At 42.0% G+C, this 16,551-nt stretch overlaps 1 protein-coding gene and 1 long non-coding RNA gene across 8 annotated transcripts in view; one reads left to right on the top strand and one right to left on the bottom strand.

Moving 5' to 3' along the window:
• Positions 1–5,666, bottom strand: part of LRPPRC (leucine rich pentatricopeptide repeat containing) — a 105,540-nt gene extending 99,874 nt beyond the window's left edge. The window contains exon 1 of the mRNA XM_045885085.3: positions 5,470–5,666. Within this exon, the coding sequence (XP_045741041.1) occupies positions 5,470–5,618 (149 nt within the window). The 5' untranslated portion in view covers positions 5,619–5,666. The remainder of the gene's footprint in view (positions 1–5,469) is intronic.
• A 298-nt stretch (positions 5,667–5,964) lies between these two features.
• The window catches only part of LOC123851363 (uncharacterized), a 92,452-nt gene continuing 81,865 nt past the window's right edge, over positions 5,965–16,551 (top strand). For all 7 annotated transcript variants that reach the window (XR_010405722.1, XR_010405721.1, XR_010405720.1 and 4 more), the window contains exons 1-2: positions 5,965–6,399; positions 10,430–10,525. This is a non-coding gene — a long non-coding RNA (uncharacterized LOC123851363). The remainder of the gene's footprint in view (positions 6,400–10,429; positions 10,526–16,551) is intronic.

Genomic DNA, 16,551 nt, shown 5'->3' with positions numbered 1-16,551 from the left:
TGCAGTATCAACTTCCACTACACCCAACCCCACAGAGACACACAGGATGAAAGTATGGTCTCCAAGTCTCTCCATGCTCTTATCCTCCCCTGGAACAGTCTGACTACTCATTACCATATGTCCTCTTAAACTCAAGTGAGCCCCTACCACAAACAAATGTGACTGCTCTTCTCTCTGAAAAACCACAGTATTACATTCCTTTTATGAACAGCATACAGGAGTCGTACATGTGCCTATTACAGTCCTCTGTAACTGATAAATTTATACACACAGAAACCAGAGCTGAATCGTTACCTCCAAAGGACCCAGACAGACTCTTAATATTTGCTGAGAAGATTTTTTTTCTTATTAAGAAATAAACAAGGGAAAGTTTTCTTTCCTTCCAACCGCAGAAGTCACATCATTCTGTCATAGGGCAGTATGTGCTCTTCACCCTTAAGCCAATCATCAATCTAGATCCACTTCCAAACAGATTTAATTCAAAGCTTATCTTTCTTCTGAAGCACAGAAGTCTGAAAACCCTCACAAGAAAATATAAGCAGCTTCTGATCCAGAAGTGTTAGGAAAAAAGGAGTCTGGGGCAAAGCAACAGTGTTTGGCCTTTAAACTCCCCACAAAGGATAAGGGAAGAGCTGGTTTTAAAGAAAAATTTGTTTAAAAAAAAGAAAAAAGCACTGAAATGGGAAATGAGGAGCAAGACTAAAGAATATAGAAGTATATACTTTCGGGCGCCTGGGTGGCTCAAATGGTTAAGCGTCTGCCTTCGGCTCAGGTCATGATCCCAGGCTCCTGGGATCGAGTCCCACATCGGGCTCCCTGCTCAGCAGGAAGCCTGCTTCTCCCACTCCCCCTGCTTGTGCTCCTTCTCTCACTTTGTCTCTCTCTGTCAAATAAATAAATAAATAAATCTTTAAGGAAAAAAAAAAGTATATACTTTCTGGTGTTTCAATTTTGAAAACGAATTAATAAATTCTAAAATTTCACTCAATAATGCTCATCTGTCTTTCACAGGACATTCTTGGAAATCAAAATTGGGGTGGAATTTGTGGAGGTTCACTACACTACAGGCATGGATTAAATATCACTTCAAATGTCTTTGCATGTCACAATATTCCTTCCTCAACGTCTAAGATTTTCACTCATCTACTCAAAAAATATTTGACACCTACTATGTGCCACAGTCAGACACCAGGGGAGGCAAAAAGAATAAGACAAAATCACTGCCTTCAAGGAACTTACAGCCAGGTCTGGAGTGCTGTTTGGTACATATGTAATCATGCTAATGGATGCTTAGTGATTCAGGATCTGAGAGAAAGCACAAAAGAGGAGTGGTCAAATGGGAGAAGCAATCAAGATTTAACAGAGAAAAGGAACACGTGAATGGGGGAAGGGGCGACACATCCCAAGAGTGAACACCACATTCAAAGGCAAAGAGATGTGCAACATGGCCCCTCAGAGCCTTGGACCAATAGTACCCTTACCATCTGGGCGCTTGTTAGAAATGCAGAATCTCAGTTCCCCTGTCTAGACCTACAAAATCAGAATCTACATTTTGACAGCATCCCCAAGGATTTCTTATGCTCATTAAAAAGCCCTGCTATAGAGGACTCAGAAGTAGTCTGGTACAGCTAGAACACAGGATGCCATGGAAGGGAACTCGTAAGTGAGGCTCCACAGCCATCTCCAGATCATGAAGCACCTTATCCTGGAACTAATGCAAGCCATCACAGTATCTAAGTAGGAAAATGACATGAAGGTATGGCAGTCTCAAGGAGACCAGGGAATAACATGAGGCTTAGAGGAAGAAGAGGGGATTCATTCCAGATGGAGTAAATCTAGCAGAACCTAATCATTTGTGTAATCAATACATAGGAGGTGAGTCGGGTCAGGTGTCAATGAAATAAGAATGAGAAATCTCTAGGAAGCAGACAGAAATGGCAGCATTTACTAAAACACGGCACACAAAAGGAACAGATTTGAGGAAAGATGAGTCCAATTTGAGATGTGATGGGTTTGAAGCACCTGTAGTTCAACCAGTGGAGGTGTCTAGTAAATGGTCTATAACCAGAAAGAGAAATAATGCCGTTATCAGATAGGTAGGAAGGGGTTGATGCCTTGAAAATGGATGAACTCACCCACAGTGAATGAAAAAGCATAAGAACTAAAGACAAACTCCCCCTAACACATCAGCATTTAAGAAATGAACAGAAGAAAAAGGAAGCAACAAAGCAAATGAGAAAAATCCTAAAGAGATGAGAATCATGAAAGACTGGTGTCATCAATGCCAAGCAAAGGGTCTCATGAAGGGAGAAATAGGAGACAGAATAACATGCCAGAGGTCAAGGCCTTAAAAGTGGATTTGGGGGGCACCTGGGTGGCTCAGATGGTGATGCCTCTCTCCCTGCTAATGCTCTCTCGCTCTCTGTATCTCCGTGTCTCAAATGAATAAATAAAATCTTTTAAAAAAAATTTTTTTTAAATTTTTAAAAAGTGGATTTGGTAATTAAGAGGTCCCTTGGAAAAATTAAATGAAACTTTCATCTATACATACATAATTATATATATACACACACACACAAATATCCACACACAAAGGACACATATATCTCAATGGCTTTCTCTGGGTGATAGAATTAAGAGTAATTTTTTTGTTTTATTTATCTATCTATTTAAGATTTTATTTTATTTTATTTTAAAGATTTTATTTATTTGACAGAGAGACAGCGGGAGAGGGAACACCAGCAGGGGTAGTGGGAGAGGGAGAAGCAGGCTTCCCGCTGAGCAGGGAGCCCGATGCAGGGCTCGATCCCAGGACCCTGAGATCATGACCTGAGCCAAAGGCAGACACTTAATGACTGAACCACCCAGGCGCCCCAAGATTTTATTTTTAAATAATCTCTACACCCAAAGTGGGGCTCGAACTCATAGCTCCGAGATCAAGAGCCACACACTCCACCCACTGAGCTAGCAAGGCACCTAAGGATGATTTTTAATTTATTGCTATTCCCTCTGTATTTTGCAATTGCTCCTCAAGGAACATGAGTTTTGTAATTTAAAAATATAAAATAGGGGTGCCTGGGTGGCTCAGTTAAGCAACTGACTCTCGATCTCAGTTCAGGTCTTGATCTTAGAGTCGCGAGTTCAAGCCCTGTGTTGGGCACCACACTGAATGTGAAATGTACTTAAAAAATAAATAAATAAAATATATACAATAAAAAATTAATAAATAAAACGACGATGGCTTTTGCCAGTAGTGTGATTGCAGTGGGTCGAAGAGTGAACACCAAGTGAGGAAGTAAAGGAGACAGGAATAGGGACAGGGGAAGGGAATGTGGTAAGCATCTAGAGATAAGTCCAGAGTTCTAGGAAAGGGTTTGTTTTTTTTTGTTTTTTTTTGTTTTTTAAAGATTTTATTTATTTATTCGTAAGAGACAGAGATGGAGAGAGGCAGAGGGAGAAGCAGGCTCCCAAGGAGCAGGGAGCCCGATGCGGGACTCGATCCCAGGACTCTGGGATCATGACCTGAGCCGAAGGCAGACGCTTAACCATCTGAGCCACCCAGGCGCCCAAGGGTTTGTTTTTCAGGTGGGAAAGAGCTGGGCAGGCTTGCAGGCTGTGGGACAGGAGACTGCATAAAAGGACTGTTAAGAGTGCAAGAGAAAGAGGCAATACTCCTTCACTGCTTGTTATGAGCTGAGCACACAGTGGTGAGCAAGACAAAGTCCTGCTCTTATGCAATTCACTTTTTCTACTAAGAAAATAAACAACAAAAAAAGCAGATTAATATCAGACAAGTTAGACATAGCATGATTAAAATAGGGTAGTTTTTAGATTGAGTGCCAAGATAAGGCTTCTCTGAAGAAACAGCATTTAAGTTGAATCCTGAATGACAAGAAATCAGCTTTGCAAAGAAGGGAGAAAGGCCTTGTTACCTCTACTTTACAAAACATGAAATTGAGGATCAAAGAGGTTAGGTAAGATTATGTAACAAGTAAATGGAATCCAGGTCTGATGCACACCCAGACCAATACCCTTTCTATTAGATTCTGTTGTATTGTTTTCCTCAAATGCAAAAGTGAAGATGAAAGATACCATCGACCCTCCTCTGGCCTCACAGGGATAGTTAAGGACTAAAAAAAATAAGAGTAACTGGCACAACTTTCTCAAAATAAAGTCTTTGAAAGCAGAGAAATGCTTTCTGAGGAAGCAGAAGCATGGCTCCTGAAGGTTAACTGTTCAGCCCTAATAACAAAATCCAGGCAGGCTGTAAGTTACAAGTAGGCTACGTTCCAAAAATCTGTAACTGAGTTGTTAAGAAGTCATAAAACGTTTCCTCCATATAATTTTATGCAGAGAGTAGGTTTCCAGGCTGCTCCACAAAGATCCATGTAATCATAATTCTTACTATTATTATAACTAATAAAGCACTTACTAGGTACCAGGCCTTAGGCTAAGTGCTTTTTATAGATAATCCCATGCAGTACTACCAACTCTATTACCACTGCATCTAACTAAAGAAACTAAGGCCTAGAAATGTTAAGTAACTTGTCCAATGGTAAATCCTTAGCTCTTAGTCTTAAGTTGTCTCCCAAAGTACCTTTATTAACAGTATTTCAAACTCAGTTTTTCTCCAATTCTAAAACCTCAGTGCCAATCTCCCCTTCTCAAATGGTCAGAATACTACTCTAATACTTTTTCATCAAACTTCCTTATCCTCTCTTCAAGTCTATGCCAGACCTATCTCCCGATAAACCTCAATCCATGAAAGCATTTATTCACACATTTGACACCACGGATCCCTTAGCATCCTTATATCCCCACGAAATGCCTTGCACGTGTTCACTTATTCACTCATTGACACAGAGCCCTACTGTGACAATTCCCAACCCATACCGCACCCTTGTAAATATCGAGGAAAACTCCACTCCAGAAAATGCAGGCAAAAGCCCAAGCTGATCACAATTAAACGTCCCTCTCTAAACTATCCCTAGCTCACCCCAAATTCCCAACCTATCCTTCCCACCCCCAAGATATACACTTCTCAAAATCTAAGTTCTAGCTGGTTACTGATCACCGATAATGTTCGCACGTGGGACAGCATCCAAGCCGGTCAATCCTAAGGAGAAGAGTAACACCCGATCCCAGCAGCAGTCTTCAAAGCCTCCCTCCGTTCCCCCGCCGCCCAGCTTAACAGGTCGCCCGTAGCCCGAGGACAGGAAGACCCAGTACCATTAGCGCACAATCCAAGCCGGAAGCAAACCTAGCACACGGCCATGACCTTCTGAAGTCGACTGACCCTGTCACCCGAAAACCCCCACTGGGGAGCGGGGTCCCAGACCCCGGGACATTTGGCCCCAGGGTGGCGAAGAGGGCACGGAGAGAGACAGGCGGGCCCGGCCCCCGCCAGCATCACGACCCCGGGGGACGCCCGCGCTGCAGACGGGCAAAGGGTAGAGCCTGGGCACTCACCCGGCGACGGGCCCGGCGCGGGCGGCGGGCAGACAAGGGGCGGCGTGCGGCCGGCTTAGGCCGCCTGCAAGGAGGCGCAGGGAGAGCGGAAGGCGCGGGGTCGTCCCGGCTCGGAGGAGCCAGCGGGCTGGTCTCAGCAGGGCTGCCATGGCTCAGCCGTCCCTACGGCAGGATGCACGCTCGGCGAGAAGGACAGGGGGAGCACGTGACGGCGGGGTCGCCCGGCGCGGGAGAGACCAAAGGCCGTGCGCGCCAGACGTAGGGGGAGCCACGCGTTGTTTTAGCTTAGAAGATAGACAAACAGATTTCTCTGAGGACACAGGAGCCCCGTACGATGTGCCAATAATAATGTGACGTGACTGATTATTTGAGAGTGCTTCTCTTTTCGTTTTCTAGCCTTGGCCTCAGCATGCTCAGTGCCTCCACCCCTGCACTTTTCAGTTGGTAGAGTCAGCAGAGGTCGACTCCTCCCAGCTTAGCGCAGGGGCTTGCGGGGGGCCAACTAGCAAGGACACCCGGGAACGCTCGAGAAGAGCCGACTATGAAGGTCCCAGCGTGTGGGACGATTCGCGGGCGGGCGCGGATGTTGTCGCAGGCGTTTAGCGGTATCAGCTCAGCGCCGAAGTTGCCGCGCCGATGGGAACGTCCTGATAGGAAAGCTCTGAGACGTGTGGGACTGAAAAAACGTTGAGGACCTTTGCACTGTGCCAGGGGCCTCCAAGGTTATAGAGGATGTGATTTGTGTTCCGGGGGCTTGAGAACAGTGTAAAACAATACGTAGGTCCAAGCCTAAGTCCATAAGCTGTGCCTCGCTTTATGACATAGGTGGATGCTAACCAAGATCATATAGTTTTAAAGCTGGAACTGAATTCATTATCTTCCCCAACTCCCACCCCGCTTCTTCGTTCAGTAAATGCACCAGCATCAGAGGTAAGATAACGATAGGAATACGAGTCTGGAGCCAAATCTGGGGAGAAAACCGGAGGCCCTTGCCTTCTCAAGGTTTATAGTCTGGAAGGGTTCCCAGTACACACGTGGGAAGCCGGTTCTCCCTCTTCGCCTAGGTGTATCCTACCCATTGCCAGGTGAACACTCAGAAGTTTTCTCTGGAAGCCCTCTATGGTAGTTCCCCATGTGGCTGTTTATCCACTCCTTATCCAGCTCCTGGACAGCAGGGTCTGTGACCATTTTTTGTAGCTGAAGCACCTACCCAGTGCCAAGCACACAGTAGGTTGCGTTAAATGTTTACTGAGTAAAGGAGCATTTTGAGATTATCTAGTTTGTCTCTCCTTTGAGAGATGAGGAAAATGAGATCCACAAAACGTTAAATGATTTATGCTGGGTTATACTACTAGGCATTAGTAGTATAATTTATTAATTCACTCACTCAACACTGATTTATTGAACACCTATTCAGTACCAGGCACTGTTTGAAATGGGAATCCAGCAGAAGACAAAACAGGGCGAGTCTGGAGTCTGATTAAGGGCTCCAAAGTTTAGTTTGGGAAGACAGATAAGAACTGTCATGTAAGATAAATCAGGATAAAGAGATTGAAGGTGGCATGTTCAGCCCCTTCAAAGAACAGCAAGGAGGACCATGTGGATTAGAGGAAAGAGGAAGTCTGGGAGGGGAGAGTGGGCCTACCTGGAGGTCTGAGGTAGTTGGGGGCCAGATTATGCAGATTATTATAGGCTGCTGTAAGGATTTTGATTTTTATTTAGAAAGAGATGGGAAACCATTGGAAAGCTTGGTGTTTTGCTGTGATAGGAATCTATTTACATTTTTAAAGGATCACTGGCTGTTGTTGAGAGAGGTGATTTTAAGAGAATAAAGGTAAATAAAAGTAGGGAGACCAGTCAGGAGTCTCTTGCAATAATCTAGGCTAGCCATGGTAGTGGCTTGAACTGGGGGGTGTACAGGTAAGATGATGGGAAAGGGTCAGGTTCTCGCTTTATTTAAATAGTAGGACAAAGAGGGAATTGCTGATAGATTGGCTGTGGCATATGAGTCAAGGATGTTTCCAAACATCCTGGGGCCTGAGCATTTAGAAAGATGGAGGTGGCACTGATTAAAATGGGAAAGATTGAGGGAAGAGCAGATTTAAAAGGTGAATCAAAAGTGATCTTATGGTGGGGCGCCTGGGTGGCTCAGTTGGTTAAGCGGCTGCCTTTGGCTCAGGTCATGATCCTGGGGTCCTGGGATCAAGCCCCACGCCCGGCTTCCTGCTCAGTGGAGAGCCTGCTTCTCCCTCTGCCACTCTGCTTACTTGTGCTCTCCATCTCTCTGTCAAATAAATAAATAAAATCTTTTTTTTTAAAAAAGTGATCTTATGGAATATGAAGCTTGAGGTGCCTGTTGGACATCCAAATATCAGGTTTCAGTAGGGGGGTTGCTCTAAGACGTGCAAGTCTGGAGTTCAGAGCAAGAGATACATGTGGGCGTCTGCAGCCTATACCTAATAATTGCAGCCATGGAAATGGATGAAAGCACCAAGGAAGGAAATATAGAGGAGAGATGAGGTTTAAGGACTGAGGGTTGTGACATTTCAGTATTTAGAGGATGCAAAGATGAAAATCCAGCACAGGAAGCTAAGAAAGAATAGCCAGAGAGGTAAGAGGAGACCTGAGAGAGAGAAAGGTGAGATCCCAAGTAACAGAGTGGCAAGTCTTTCAAGAAGGGAGTTATGAACCATATAAAATGCTGCTGTTCGTTCTGGTAAAATGAGCACTCAACATTGACCATAGGATTTGGCAACACAGAGGTCCGTGGTGATGCTGAGTAACATTATGGTGACCTCTTGAGTCAAAAGATAGACTGAAGTTAAGTTAAAGAGTACATGAAGGAAGGGAAAGTGGATACAGGGAGTGTAGACAAACATTTTGAGGAATATACTTTGAAGGAGGGAGCAGAGAAAGGGGTGGTATCTAGAAGGGGTGTGAAGTCGAGGGAGGTGAATTATTTTTTAAGATGGAAGAAATAATAGCATGTTTGTTGCTGATGGAAATCATCTGTAGGGCGCCTGGGTGGCTCAGTTGGTTAAGCGACTGCCTTCGACTCGGGTCATGATCCTGGAGTCCCGGGATTGAGTCCCGCATCGGGCTCCCTGCTCGACAGGGGGTCTGCTTCTCCCTCTGCCCTCTTCCCTCTCGTGCTCTCTGTCTCTCATTCTCTCTCTCTCAAATAAATAAATAAAATCTTTAAAAAAAAAAAAAAGAAAGAAATCATCTGTATGTAACTATTTAAGTTAATTTAAACTTTTAAAAATTTAGTTCCTCGGTGATTAACCAACAACATTTCAAGTACTCAATAGCCACAAGTGGCTAGTAGCTACCATATTGAACAGCGTGGACAGAGAACATTTCCATCATCATAGAAAATTCTGTTGGATAGGGCTGCAGTAGGAAGTGAAAATTTGATAATGCATGAGAGAGAATGAGTACATCGAGGAGGCAAGAGGAATAGGGTCCAGTAAAAAATGAAGGGCTTGACTTTAGGTAAGGATCTAGACAGTCCAGCCATTGTCACAGAAGGAAAGATTAGGTCTATGGTTACAGATGCAACAAGCTGGGAGAGGTAGTGGTGAGAATGAGTGGATGTTCTCCTAATTGTTTCTATCCCTGAAACCCTTCATCCCTAACCAACATTCTCTATGTTGCTGTACCAGGCTTCCTCTTAAAGTATGAAACAACGACTGATGAAATTTGTCTAATTATTCATTCATTTATTCACTCATAAACGCATGCACTATTTATTGAACACCTAAAATCTGCCAGGCAGCAAGTTAAGTGCTAGGAAAACTATGATGAACAAAAACAGAAGTGGTCCTTATTGTTATGGAGCTTGTATCCCAGAGGACAAGGCAGATATTAATCAAATAATCACATTAAATAAGTTACACACTGAAACAGGTTCTGAGGGAAAGAGACATGTTTCCATAAGAAAGTATGTACCTCACCTGGGAGTCAAAAAGATTCCCAGGGAAAGGATCATTAGGTTGTGGTCTGAAGAATGAATAGTTAACACATGCAAAGTGCATGTGTGTGTGTGTGTGCGTGTGTGTGTTTTGTGCATGTGTATAAGAGGGAAATAGTGGTGTTTGCTTGTTTTTCAGTTCAGACTTCCAAATCCTCCAATTTCTTTAGACTGCAGAAGCTGTGACAAAGTGGAAGAGAAGTCCAAGTTGATCATCCTCGGTTTCTCTCTTAGTTTATTCTGAACTCTGAAGTGGATTCAAATGTTGGTGAAAAAATTGGGAGTCCCATAGCCTCTGAATAGAATCTTATTAGGAAGGACAACTTTTAGATGCTAGACTCTGCAAAAGTACTTAACTACTTGGTTTTCTTATGTGTAACGCTGGTGATACCCTTCCTCCCAGGATTTTTTGGGAATATTAGATAAAATAAGTGAAGTTCTTACAGTACCAGGCACATAAGAAACTCTGAAAAATGATGTAGCTACCATTATTGTTGTTGCTACTTTTCATGATTTAGTCTAACCTCATGAATTTGGGTTCTTCTCCAGTTTCTCCTTGGAGTCTGATTTTTTTTTTTTTTTTTGACACTGCCTAATAACCTATAGCTAGTGTGTCAAACTCCCAATTCAGTTTATTCAGTTGTTAAGTGCTTAGCATAAGCAAAGCATAGAGCAAGTTACATCTCAGGGCAAAGAAGTTATACATGATACACTTAATGAGCTTAATTTATACAATAGTATAAAACATATATTGTATCCAGATAACCATTACCAAAGGCAGTGTGATAAGAGCAACAAAGAAGAGGCAAACCAAGTGACAGCTGGGCAGGAGAACAGAAAAAGGTTCCATGACCCTTCAGCCCTTGGAGGCTAGGGAAGACATGAGATAGTAGGCATGGTAGCGAGGGGAGTTCTAGGCAGAGGGAACAGCAGGAGCAAAGATACAGAGCTCTCCTTCATGTACATATATCCTTCCTTAAACTGCAGAATGTGTTTGGACACTGAAATCTGCCCAGAGCCTATGGAATAGAGGAGAAGATCACTAAACCAGTGGCTTTCACGCTTCTGTTTCTGTGACCAGTGGTAAGAAAATACATTTTATAAATGACACAAATACACACATATAAAAAGAAATGTCATAAAACAGTAACGAGCCTTCCTACATGTTATGCCCATGATAGGCAGTAATCTATTCTTCTATTTCACTTTTTTTTTTTTTTTAATGCTGATTGATCCAGGGGCGCCTGGGTGTCTCAGTGGGTTGAGCCTCTGCCTTCAGCTCAGGTTGTGATCCCCGGGGTCCTGGGATCGATTCCCATGTGGGGCTCCCTGCTCCCTGCTAGCAGGGAGCCTGCTTCTCCCTCTCCCTCTGCCCCTCCCCCTGCTCATGCTCTCTCACGCACACAGTCTCTCTCAAATTTAATAGAATCTTTTAAAAAAAATAAAATGCTGATTGATCCTAATTCAAACAAACGAGTTGTAAGAAAACATTTTTTAGACACCTGAGATGTATTGCATGATACCAGGAATTATGGCTCACTTTTTTAGGTGTGACAATGGGCTGTGTGGTGATGCAAGAAAGTATGTGATAATATCTTGATAATCATGGAATATGGGTGATTTTACTATTCTTTCTACTTTTGTATGTATATGAATGTTCATAAAGAAAAACCTGAAATGCTGATTGTATTTTGATTTCACGATACTCAGTGTAGCATGACTAGAAGTTTGAAAAGAACTGTACTCATTCATGTCAATGTAAATGCAAAGTAAACAGCACCCAGCGGGCAAAAGTACCTAGGGGAGCTGGAGACCTGTTCATAGGAGCGACAGGGTTAATTGACTTCTTCAGCAACTAGTTGTTCTAACATCAAAACTTACCGTTGTTCCTAAATCATTTTTTAAATAATTTTACATGTAATATGAAATATCTGAGATTATAGCTATTACAATCTTAAGACAAAGACTTTCATTTAAGATCAAAGTGGTGGTCAAAAAAAAACAAAACCCAAAGTCATGGGGTTTTTTTTTTAAGTTTTTTTTAAATTAGTTTCAAAGGTAGAATTTGGTGATTGATCAGTTACATATAATACCCAGTGTTCATTACATCACGTTCCCTCCTTAATGTCCATCACCCAATTATCGCATGTCCCCACCCACCTCCCATCCAGCAACCCTCAGTTTGTTTCTTAGAGTTCAATGTCTCTTATGGTTTGCCTCCCTCTCAATTTTTGTCTCATTTTTCCTTCCCTTCCCCAATGTTCATCTGTTTCGTTTCTTGAATTCCACATATAAGTGAAATCATATGGTATTTTTCTTCTTCTGACTTATTTCGCTTAGCCTAATACCCTCTAGTTCCATCCACGTCGTTGCAAATGGCAAGATTTCATTCTTTTTGGTGGCTCAGTAATATTCTATTATATATATGTAATAATTTATTATATATATGTATGTGTGTATATATATATATACACACACACAGATGAATGTGGTATATATACCACATCTTCTTTATTCATTCATCTGTCAGTGGACATCTGGGCTCTTTCCATATTTTGGCTATTATGGATATTGCTACTACAAACATTGGGGTGCAGGTGCCCCTTCGAATCACTATGTTTGTATACTTTAGATAAATACCTAGTAGTGCAATTGCTGGGTCATAGGGTAGCTCTATTTTTACTTTTTGAGGAACCTCCATACTGTTTTCCAGAGTGGCTGTCGTGGTGTCTTGTTGGTTGTTTTTTTTTTTTTTTTTTAAGGAAACATTTATGTTCAAAATTTGAGCTGAAAGTATGGTACTCAACACCCCAGTGGACATTAATCTCTTTTTACTTTGGTCAATTAACCTTTTTTTTTTTTTTTAACCTCATAACAACTTATGGTGGATCACAAAGAATCAGAAAATAGTACTGATCATTCATAATTGTTTGTTGGCCTTTTTGGAGTCTCCTCCAATTTTCACACAAATACATTCAAAATAGTGGGAGCAAAGAACCAAGTGATTGCCTTGAGTTTAAAAGCCTGTTTTGCTTAAAAGCTTTAATATATTTTAAGCAGCAGATTTAATGTTTAGTTATGATTGTATTTTCTCTTAAGGCACTTGTCTGATGAATCAAGGGCTTTCTCCATCTGTGACTACATTTTTCATATCCAAATTTATTCATGTGTGTAATTCTCAATTATTCAAAAAATATTCTGCCTAGACCTTTATTTGCACACAGCCCCCAGATTCTCATTATAAGTAGAGGTCAATTTGTCATTGTTACACCCTTCAGCTACACTTCTGTCAAATAATAATTCTTTCATGAGCACACAAACCAGGAAGACAGATGCAGGGTCATTTACTATAAGAAAGTAACCAGCACTGGCAACAAGGGGTTGTTGCTGATATTTTCCCAGTGTTGCCATGTGTGAAGGCTGAAAGTTTATGTGTTTCCCACAGGGAAGATAGTGTCTGCATAAATCAATACAGAAAAGGAGTCAAACATAATTGGCATTTCAGTGAACTTCAAGACAGAAACCAGTTATAATCCTTGCAACAGCCAAGCATAAACTTTAAGAAATCTTTATTAACAGTCATTATTAATTCCTAAAATGTGTCATGGGTCTTTTAAATTTCCTGGTTAATTGGAGTTTTTGTTTTTTTTTTTTAAAGATTTTATTTATTTATTTGACAGAGAGAGACACAGTGAGAGAGGGAACACAAGCAGGGGGAGTGGGAGAGGGAGAAGCAGGCTTCCCGCCGAGCAGGGAGCCCGATGCGGGGCTCGATCCCAGGACCCTGGGATCATGGCCTGAACTGAAGGCAGATGCTTAACAACTGAGCCACCCAGGCACCCCTGTTTGTATTGTTTTTAAGGAACTAGAAAATGTATTTAATTTTCTTAGAGCAATAGATAATGTGGAGGTTTTGTTATAGCTTGTATCTCTCTAAGGATTGAAAAATAATTTACATTTTAAAAGTTGGGGGGAAAAAAAAATGGGCACCTGGGTGGCTCAGTTGGTTGAGCGACTGCCTTTGGCTCAGGTCATGATCCTGGAGTCCCGGGATCGAGTCCCGCATCGGGCTCCCTGCTCGGCGGGGAGCCTGCTTCTCCCTCTGACCCTCCTCCCTCTCATGCTCTCTGTCTCTCATTCTCTCTCTCTCAAATAAATAAATAAAAAATCTTTAAAAAAAAAAAAATAAAAGTTGGACACTTTGGGGGCTCCTGGCTGGCTCAGTCAGAAGACTGTACAACTCTTGATCTTGGGTGCTGAGTTCAGGCCCCACATTGAGTGAAGAGATTACTTAAATAAATAAAACTTTTTAAAAAGAAGTTGGACACCTTTATGCAACTTGCTTTTCAATAATTTCAGTTCAGTTTGGAGAGAGAGATTAATAGCATTTACTTGGGCTAAGTAAAGAATATATGGATTTTCCATTGCATTAAGTTGCAAAGACACCGATATGGCTCTTGTTCTTGGCTACCCATCTTGCTTTCCAGGCCTGTTTGGGAGAAATGCAAGTGGCCTGGAAATATGTTACACAAAGCAGGATATAGAAACGATGTGTGTCTTTAGGTTGTCTCCCACTGAAGGGTGAGCGGTATGTTTTCAATCGAGGCTGGGACAGTTGAGTTATGTTAGATTAAAGCATTTTTTGAATTATGTATGGGGAGGCACCTGGGTGGTGCAATTGGTTGAGTGTCTGACTCTTGGTTACTGTTCAGGTCATGATCTCAGTGTGGTGAGATAGAACCCCGTGTCAGACTCCACTCAGTGCAGAATCTGCTTCGGGCTCTCTCTCCCTCTCCCTTTATCCCTCCCCACCACGGGCACTCTCTCTCTAAAATAAATAAATCTTTTTTTAAAATGAATTATATATTGGAAGAAAGATACGTGTTTATTACTGCATGTTAGAAGGATTTTTAGTCAGCATTTTGTTTTGGGTTGGTCTACAGTATTTCCCAAACATACATACTTTTGATTTCTTATACCATCCCCCACTTCTGGTCACTGGATCAGCATATGACCCAGGCCTAGACTATGAGACAATCCCATCCTTTTGGTTAGAGTGATTGTTTTGGGGACCCAAAGTAAGGCAATTGACATAATTCATTGACTTTTACTAACTGTGGCTAGTAGGGGAGATATGTAATCCCAGAGTCATCAGCCATGAACATGTGAATCAGTAATTGCTGGGAGCCATTCTTCCTGCCCCATGAAGACACCTGTATTTGGTAGAGAATGAGGATGTGTAGAGAAGCAGAGCCAAGGACTGAAGAGAGGCCTGATGACTTCATTGGTGTTTCTGTATCCAGTTGTGCTTGAAGACAAATTTACCCCTGGAGTTCCCAGTTATTTGGGCCAACAAATCGCCTTCGTACTTAAGCTAATTTGAGGGGTTTTTGCTGTTGCACTAATAAAAGGCCCTCCTTAATGTTGAGTTTGGATAGGATCACTATTCTTTAATAGCATGCTTCCTCTAAACATGATGAGTGTTTATTCTTTTTTATTATTATTTAAGTGTTTTAATTCATTCTCTGTGTTCTCATTATTTCCTTTATCATTTTGTTGATTATAAATTCATTACATTAAAAAAAAAAATAATGCACTGAAAATGCCAAAAGAGTAAAATATAACCAAGCTATCCTCCAAAGTTTCAAAAAAGGAACAAATCAAGGATGACTGAATTTTTTTTTTCTTAAATCAGATGTACTCCAAGTTGAAACTAACACACCAAAAATATTCCACAGCCTAATAGTGCAAGAGGTTGAGGAGAAATACCCTAGAGCAGAGGTGGAATGACCTACTGGCCAAGTGGCTTGGAAAGAAGACTTTCAAAGAAAGTCTCAAATTCTACACTACACGCTACTACCTCCCCAGGTAGAATTAGGTGCTCTAGGGGGCGTAGTTTCTTCAACTTCTACTGATCCCATGACCTACATATTTTTTTTTTTTTTTGAGAGAGAATGAGAGACAGCACGAGAGGGAAGAGGGCAGAGGGAGAAGCAGACCCCCTGCTGAGCAGGGAGCCCGATATGGGACTCGATCCCGGGACTCCAGGATCATGACCTGAGCCGAAGGCAGTCGCTCAACCAACTGAGCCACCCAGGTGCCCCACGACCTACATATTTTACATAAACTTCTCAGGTGATTCTGAGGCATACCGAACTATAAATATATTGAGTGAATTACATCACTTAACTCATTTCACGTTCATAATGGTTCCATTATGTGGATTCTGTTATCAACTACATTTTTAAAATGAGGAAACTGAGGCACAGAAAGGCTAAGTTCCAAAGCCAGTTATTTAACCACTACCCTGTACTGCTTTAAAATAATGCCTTTCATGGCAATAATAGTGACAATTGCAGGCAGGCTCGGGGGAGAAATGTTTGGATTCATTTGGGGTCTTCTGCCTCTCAGGAACTATTCCACCCCAGCCAACACTAGTTTCTCTCATTTCTGAACTTCTGATACTCAACTTAAAATCAGCATCACACAATTTGCATCAAATTCTATCCTCCCTTTGTCCTGTTACTCTTGCCTTCTCAACCATATCAGAAACTTACTGAGTGGGGCTCCTGGCTGGCTCAGTCAGTAGAGCATGCAATTCTTGATCTCAGGGTCATGAGTTCAAGCTCCATGTCCATGTTGATTGTGGAGCCTACTTTAAAAAGAAAAAAAGAATTGACTAAGAACTCAGGTCCAGTTTTCTCTCTTCCCTTGCCTGTAGCACATGGTATGGAGCACCATTATTTGCTGACCAGATTCGGAAGTGGTAAACTGACTTTAGAAACCTGCTTACTTGTGAATTTTAGATGCATTTAGCACTGAATTCTTGAGACTGACATTACATTTTATTAGTTCCTGCCCTTTTGCAGTTTTAGATGTTTAACCAGAAACTCCTTTCCTTCAGTCACATCGGATATCCTTTTGTTGATCTTCAATACTCAAAGCCCACGTTTCTTTTGCTAATCAAATTGGTGTGGGAGCATTCCCTTCCTGCAGCTGAGAGCAGGTCTTGAAAATTTTTCCTTTTGAGCATGCTTCCAGCGAGCTCTTTCCTCCTTGACTTTTGTTTGCTTCCTAGAAATGCCCATGCTGGGACAAAATTACTTTAT

Source organism: Mirounga angustirostris, unplaced genomic scaffold (genome assembly GCF_029215605.1).
Source record: "Mirounga angustirostris isolate CCGP_5_RB_7025 unplaced genomic scaffold, mMirAng1.0.hap1 SCAF_10, whole genome shotgun sequence".
Taxonomy (NCBI): domain Eukaryota; kingdom Metazoa; phylum Chordata; class Mammalia; order Carnivora; family Phocidae; genus Mirounga; species Mirounga angustirostris.
The sequence above is the reverse complement of the archived record's forward strand: the minus strand, read 5'-3'. Positions and strand labels throughout refer to the sequence as shown.